Raw genomic sequence first — 7,500 nt, 5'->3', positions numbered from 1 at the left:
AGTATTAGTGTAGTATTAGCTTAGTATTGGTGCAGTATTAGTGTAGTCTTGTGGCAGTATTAGTGTTGTCTTGTGGCAGTATTAGTGTAGTCCTGTGGCAGTATTAGTGTAGTCCTATGGCAGTATTAGTGTAGTCTTGTGGCAGTATTAGTGTAGTCTTGTGGCAGTATTAGTGTAGTCTTATGGCAGTATTAGTGTAGTCTCTGGGTAGTCTTGTGGCAGTATTAGTGTAGTCTTGTGGCAGTATTAGTGTAGTATTAGCTTAGTATTGGTGCAGTATTAGTGTAGTCTTGTGGCAGTATTAGTGTAGTATTAGCTTAGTATTGGTGCAGTATTAGTGTCGTCTTGTGGCAGTATTAGTGTAGTCTCGGGTAGTCTTGTGGCAGTATTAGTGTAATATTGGTAGTAGTATTGGTTTGGCATTAGTATAATAACAGGGTAGTATTAGGGTAGTCTTGTGGCAGTATTAGTGTAATATTGGTAGTAGTATTGGTTTGGCATTAGTATAATAACAGGGTAGTATTAGGGTAGTCTTGTGGCAGTATTAGTGTAATATTGGTAGTAGTATTGGTTTGGCATTAGTATAATAACAGGGTAGTATTAGGGTAGTACTGTATTAGTATAATAACAGGGTAGTATTAGGGTAGTATTGGTTTAGTATTCGTGTAGTATTCGTAGTAGTATTGGTTTGGCATTAGTATAATAACAGGGTAGTATTAGGGTAGTACTGTATTAGTATAATAACAGGGTAGTATTAGGGTAGTATTGGTTTAGTATTCGTGTAGTATTCGTAGTAGTATTGGTTTGGCATTAGTATAATAACAGGGTAGTATTAGGGTAGTACTGTATTAGTATAATAACAGGGTAGTATTAGGGTAGTATTGGTTTAGTATTCGTGTAGTATTCGTAGTAGTATTGGTTTGGCATTAGTATAATAACAGGGTAGTATTAGGGTAGTACTGTATTAGTATAATAACAGGGTAGTATTAGGGTAGTATTGGTTTAGTATTCGTGTAGTATTCGTAGTAGTATTGGTTTGGCATTAGTATAATAACAGGGTAGTATTAGGGTAGTACTGTATTAGTATAATAACAGGGTAGTATTAGGGTAGTATTGGTTTAGTATTCGTGTAGTATTCGTAGTAGTATTGGTTTGGCATTAGTATAATAACAGGGTAGTATTAGGGTAGTACTGTATTAGTATAATAACAGGGTAGTATTAGGGTAGTATTGGTTTAGTATTCGTGTAGTATTCGTAGTAGTATTGGTTTGGCATTAGTATAATAACAGGGTAGTATTAGGGTAGTACTGTATTAGTATAATAACAGGGTAGTATTAGGGTAGTATTGGTTTAGTATTCGTGTAGTATTCGTAGTAGTATTGGTTTGGCATTAGTATAATAACAGGGTAGTATTAGGGTAGTACTGTATTAGTATAATAACAGGGTAGTATTAGGGTAGTATTGGTTTAGTATTCGTGTAGTATTCGTAGTAGTATTGGTTTGGCATTAGTATAATAACAGGGTAGTATTAGGGTAGTACTGTATTAGTATAATAACAGGGTAGTATTAGGGTAGTATTGGTGTAGTATTCGTGTAGTATTAGGGTAGTATTGGTGTAGTATTAGGGTAGTATTGGTGTAGTATTAGGGTAGTATTGGTGTAGTATTAGGGTAGTATTGGTGTAGTATTAGGGTAGTATTGGTTTAGTATTAGGGTAGTATTGGTGTAGTATTAGGGTAGTATTGGTGTAGTATTAGTGTAATATTGGTAGTAGTATTGGTTTGGCATTAGTATAATAACAGGGTAGTATTAGGGTAGTACTGTATTAGTATAATAACAGGGTAGTATTAGGGTAGTATTGGTGTAGTATTCGTGTAGTATTAGGGTAGTATTGGTGTAGTACTGTATTCGTGTAATATTGGTGTAGATTTGGTGTAGTAATTATCTCAGTAGACTCACTGATTCTCCTTTGTCTCCTTTGCTGCCCTTCTGCCCTGGTCCTCCAGTCTCTCCCTACACACACACACAATAAACGCCTTCAGATACACACAACAACAACAACAACAACACACACAGGGACAGGCCATGTTACCTTATCCCCATCCTCTCCTGGGGGTCCTGCAGGGCCTGCAGCTCCAGGTAGTCCTAGAGGTCCCTGGTCTCCATCCTGTCCTGATGGTCCAATAGGACCCGCCCCTCCCTGGGACAACACAACACACAGACAGACAGTTACATTACCTACACACAACTCTGGAACTATAGGGACTCAGAACACAGAACTCAGAACTCACAATATGGAATGTAGAACTCAGTGTATAGAACTCAGAACTCACAATATGGAATGTAGAACTCAGAATATGGAACTCAGAACTCACAATATGGAATATAGAACTCAGTGTATGGAACTCAGAACTCACAATATGGAATGTAGAACTCAGAATATGGAACTCAGAACTCACAATATGGAATGTAGAACCCAGAATATGGAACACCTTTACAGTACCTACCGGTTCCCCCTTCTCTCCCATTGGTCCAGGTCCACCCACAGCCCCTGCCCTCCCAGGCTGACCAATGGCACCGGCTGACCCTGGGGGACCCCTCTCACCACCGGCCCCCTGCAGATAGAGAGGGGGAGGGGGAGGGGGGGTATACATATGTGAATTATACATCTTCACACTGCCTGTCTGGGGTCTGTGTTAGCAGATGGAGAGAGAGGAAGTGTCTGTCTGTCTGGGGTCTGTGTTAGCAGATGGAGAGAGGAAGTGTCTGTCTGTCTGGGGTCTGTGTTAGCAGATGAAGAGAGAGGAAGTGTCTGTCTGGGGTCTGTGTTGGCAGATGGAGAGAGAGGAAGTGTCTGTCTGGGGTCTGTGTTGGCAGATGGAGAGAGAGGAAGTGTCTGTCTGGGGTCTGTGTTGGCAGATGGAGAGAGGAAGTGTCTGTCTGGGGTCTGTGTTGGCAGATGGAGAGAGGAAGTGTCTGTCTGGGGTCTGTGTTGGCAGATGGAGAGAGAGGAAGTGTCTGTCTGGGGTCTGTGTTGGCAGATGGAGAGAGAGGAAGTGTCTGTCTGGGGTCTGTGTTGGCAGATGGAGAGAGGAAGTGTCTGTCTGGGGTCTGTGTTGGCAGATGGAGAGAGGAAGTGTCTGTCTGGGGTCTGTGTTGGCAGATGGAGAGAGAGGAAGTGTCTGTCTGGGGTCTGTGTTGGCAGATGGAGAGAGAGGAAGTGAGGAATAGAGAGAATAGAGGACAGATGTAGAAGGAGAGGAGAGAGGACTCACTATAGCTCCTGCTGCTCCGACTGGTCCTTCACCTCCTTTCAGACCAGCAGGACCCTGGGAGAAACACACTGCTATCATACCATCACATGATCTGTGTGTCTGTCTGTGTCTGTCTCTGTGTGTATCTCTGTGGCTCTGTGTGTGTCTGTGTCTGTGTGTATGTGTGTTACCATGCCCCCGGCAGCCCCTCTGCTGCCTCTGAAGCCCCTAAGTCCTGGAGGACCAGCTTTCCCAGAAGTCCCTCCTGTGCCCGGGTCGCCCTGGAAACAACAACAACAACAGCTCTGGTTGGTGGAACGCTCATGAGGTCAATTGAACTTACCAATGAAGATGATTCTTGTAATGATTGTTAATGGTGATTATCGGGGTGAAAACAATGATGATTCATAATGATGATGATGACGAAGAATCACCTTAGCTCCCTCCTTCCGGCGGTGCCAGGTAAGCCCTGCTCTCCCGGTACGCCAGGTGACCCGGGGTGACCTCTGTCTCCCAACGACCCGGTCTCACCTGATTTACCCTGCAGGAACCAATCAGGTTAGCGAGAACACAAACAGACCAATCAGGTTCGAGAGAACACACATAGCAACCAATCAGACTCACCTGTGGCCCCACAACACCTCCTGGACCTGGGGGTCCCGTCTTTCCTTGGAAACCCTGGAGAGAGAGAGAAAGAGAGAGTGAGAGAGAGAGAGAGAGAGAGAGAGGGAGAGGGAGAGGGAGAGGGAGAGGGAGAGGAGAGGGAGAGGGAGAGGGAGAGGGAGAGGGAGAGGGAGAGGGAGAGGGAGAGGGAGAGGGAGAGGGAGAGAGAGAGAGATAGAGAGAGAAAGAGAGAGAGGGGAGAGGAGAGGGAGAGGGAGAGGGAGAGAGAAAGAGAGAGAGAAAGAGAAGAGAGAGACATCAGTGGATGGATAGGTGTATTTAGGTAACTTCTTATAACCTCTAACCTCTACTCACCGGCTCTCCTCTCTGACCTGGATGACCCGGAAGTCCATCTTTCCCCGCTGGACCCTACACACACACACAGGAAGGGACATCACAGTCACACAATTCAACATCCTGTTACACTACAATGACAGTGTGTGTGTGTGTGTGTGTGTGTGTGTGTGTGTGTGTGTGTGTGTGTGTGTGTGTGTGTGTGTGTGTGTGTGTGTGTGTGTGTGTGTGTGTGTGTGTGTGTGTGTGTGTGTGTGTGTGTGTGTGTGTGTGTGTGACACTCACGTTCGGTCCCTTGGGTCCTGATTCCCCGTTCCGTCCTTGTGGCCCTTGAGGCCCCTAGACAACACATAAATGAATCAATCAAACAGTCAATCCGTTAATTAATCAAACACTTATCCAACCAATCAAACACGTAATTCAATTAATTAAGCAATTAGCAAGTTAGCCAATTAACAAATCAACCAATCAAACACTTACACAACCAATCAACCAGTCAACAAATATACTAATTAACAAATCAGCCAATCAACGAATTAACCAATCAATCAATAAACCGATCAATGAGACATGACGTTCCTGTCCTTACCCTGTCTCCAGTTGGTCCATTGGGCCCATCATGTCCAGAGGAGCCCTGTGACAGACAGCACGGAAGACATATTTAGCGAGTGTTACTGCGGGTGTAACGAAATGCTTATGTTCCCAGCTCCAACAGTGCAGTAATATCTAACAATACAAAGCAATACAGGCAAACCTAAAAAGTATAAGAATGGAATCAAGAAATGTAGAAATATTAGGACGAGCAATGTCCGAGTCCGGAATATAAATCTATATGTACAGAATGTATTCAGACCCCTGGACTCTGTCCACATTTCGTTACGTTACAGCCTTATCCTAAAAATGATTTATTTTTAGAAATCCTCAGTAATCTGCAAACAATACCCATAATACCCAATAATGACATCACAATACCTATAATGACATCATAATACCATTTAATGACATCATAATACCCTATAATGACATCACAATACCCCATAATAATAAAGGTTATGAGAAATGTTTGCAAAATGTATAAGTAAAATATAAAAATAAACGTATTTACATAGGCATTCAAACTCTTTGCTATGAGACTCGAAATGAGCTCAGGTGCATCCTGTTTCCATTGATCATCCTTGAGATGTTTCTACAACTTGAATGGAGTCCACTTGTGGTAAATTAAATTGATTGGACATGATTTGGAAAAGGCCCACACCTGTCTATATAAGGTCCCACAGTTGGCAGTGCATGTCAGAGCAAAACCAAACCATGAGGTCGAAGGAGACCAGATTGTGTTCAGATCCGGCTCAGGTTCAGATCTGGGGAAGGGCACCAAAACATTCCTCCATTATTCTTAAATGGAAGAAGTTTGGAACCACCAAGACTCTTCCTAGAACTGACCGCCCGGCCAAACTGAGCAATCAGCGTAGAAGGACTTGGTCAGGAGGTGACCAAAAACCCGATGGTCACTCTGACAGACTCTATAGTTCCTCTGTGGAGATGGGAGAACCTTCCAGAAGGACAACTATCTCTGCAGCCTCCACCAATCAGGCCTTTATGGTAGAGGCCAGACGGAAACCACTACTCAGTAAAAGGCACATGACAGCCCACTTCTGGAGTTTGCCAAAAGGTATGTAGGGCCTCAGACCATGAGCAGAAACACAGCCCTCTTGGTCTACTGAAACCAAGACTGAACCCCTGGCCCGGAACGCCATGACATCTGGAGGTGAAACCTGTCAGCTGTCCCCATGGTGAAGCATGGTGGTGGAGCCCATTATATGCTGTGGGGGGTGTTTTTCACGCAGGGACCGAGTGGCTAACAGATCCAGAGAAAGATGAACAGAGCAGTAGCAGAGATCATTTTAAAATTGGGATTTAAAAATGTCTAAAAAATCTGTTTTTGCTTTTATAATATTATGGGGTATTGTGTGTTTAGATTGATGAAGGAGGGGAAAAATATTTAATACATTTAGGAATTACGCGAACAAATGTGAAAAGGTTAAGGTCTGAACACTTTCCAATGCTCTGTATTCAATTGTAAGAATACTATGCCAATAAGTAATACCATACTATTAACTCTTGAGAGTTAATCCTATAATGATGACTAGTACTATTAACTTATAGACTACTATACAATATACTATACTATTATAGAATACTATATTATTAACTTATATTATACTATATGATATATACTATAATATTAATCAGTGTGACTGAGGTTATGCTCCAAATGGCATCCTATTCTCTATGTACTATGATACCCTTATCAAAGGGCACCCTATTTTTATTTTATTTTTTTACCTTCATTTAACAAGGCAAGTCAGTTGAGAACAAATTCTTATTTTCAATGACAGCCTGTTCAAGTGCAGAACGACAGATTTGTACCTTGTCAGCTCGGGGGTTTGAACTCGCAACCTTCCGGTTACTAGTCCAACGCTCTAACCACTAGGCTATCCTATTCTCTATGTAGTGGACTACTTTTTAGGGTGCCATTTGGGATGCATACTGTGTTACTGCTGGATAGAGAGATTATGATGACCTCATAATGATTAGAATGGATTGAACTCTGACCTTTCCCCCTGTCTTCCCTGTTGGTCCCTTGGCACCCCGGCCCCCACGCACCCCCTGCAGGATAAACAACAGTATTACACACACACAGATAAACACGCATAGGCAGAGAGAAATAAACACACACACACACGCACGCACACAGACAGTACTCACACACGTACACACACAGACAGTACTCACACACACACACACGAACGCACACACAGACAGTACTCACACACGTACAGTACTCACACACGTACACACACAGACAGTACTCACACACACACACACACACACACACACACACACACACACACACACACACACACACACACACACACACACACACACACACACACACACACACACACACACACACACAGACACACAGACACACAGACACACAGACACACACAGACAGTACACACACACACACACACACACAGACAGTACTCACACACACACACACACACACAGACAGTATTCACACGTACACACACAGACAGTACTCACACACACACAGACAGTATTCAAACGTACACACACAGACAATACTCACGTTAGGACCCCTCTGTCCTGCACTTCCTGCTTCCCCCCCGGGACCCTGTGGAAGAGAAAACAGGACAGACCGTTACCATGGGTACACCATACGCTCCTAGAGAACACTCTGAACGCTCCTAGAGAACACTCTGAA

At 43.5% G+C, this 7,500-nt stretch overlaps 1 protein-coding gene across 1 annotated transcript in view; it reads right to left on the bottom strand.

The window, feature by feature from the left end:
• The window catches only part of LOC124029039 (collagen alpha-2(XI) chain-like), a gene marked incomplete at its 5' end in the record, with an annotated part of 8,845 nt that extends 1,435 nt beyond the window's left edge, over nucleotides 1–7,410 (bottom strand). Inside the window, 11 exons of the mRNA XM_046340900.1 lie at nucleotides 1,960–2,013; nucleotides 2,093–2,200; nucleotides 2,508–2,615; nucleotides 3,276–3,329; nucleotides 3,446–3,535; nucleotides 3,689–3,764; nucleotides 3,879–3,932; nucleotides 4,233–4,286; nucleotides 4,497–4,550; nucleotides 4,801–4,845; nucleotides 7,366–7,410. Coding sequence (XP_046196856.1) covers nucleotides 1,960–2,013; nucleotides 2,093–2,200; nucleotides 2,508–2,615; nucleotides 3,276–3,329; nucleotides 3,446–3,535; nucleotides 3,689–3,764; nucleotides 3,879–3,932; nucleotides 4,233–4,286; nucleotides 4,497–4,550; nucleotides 4,801–4,845; nucleotides 7,366–7,410 — 742 coding nt within the window. The remainder of the gene's footprint in view (nucleotides 1–1,959; nucleotides 2,014–2,092; nucleotides 2,201–2,507; nucleotides 2,616–3,275; nucleotides 3,330–3,445; nucleotides 3,536–3,688; nucleotides 3,765–3,878; nucleotides 3,933–4,232; nucleotides 4,287–4,496; nucleotides 4,551–4,800; nucleotides 4,846–7,365) is intronic.
• Nucleotides 7,411–7,500: the final 90 nt, after the last annotated feature.

The sequence above is a fragment of the Oncorhynchus gorbuscha genome, unplaced genomic scaffold, assembly GCF_021184085.1.
Source record: "Oncorhynchus gorbuscha isolate QuinsamMale2020 ecotype Even-year unplaced genomic scaffold, OgorEven_v1.0 Un_scaffold_5293, whole genome shotgun sequence".
In the NCBI taxonomy this organism is placed as follows: domain Eukaryota; kingdom Metazoa; phylum Chordata; class Actinopteri; order Salmoniformes; family Salmonidae; genus Oncorhynchus; species Oncorhynchus gorbuscha.
This window is presented reverse-complemented; position numbering and strand designations above follow the sequence as displayed.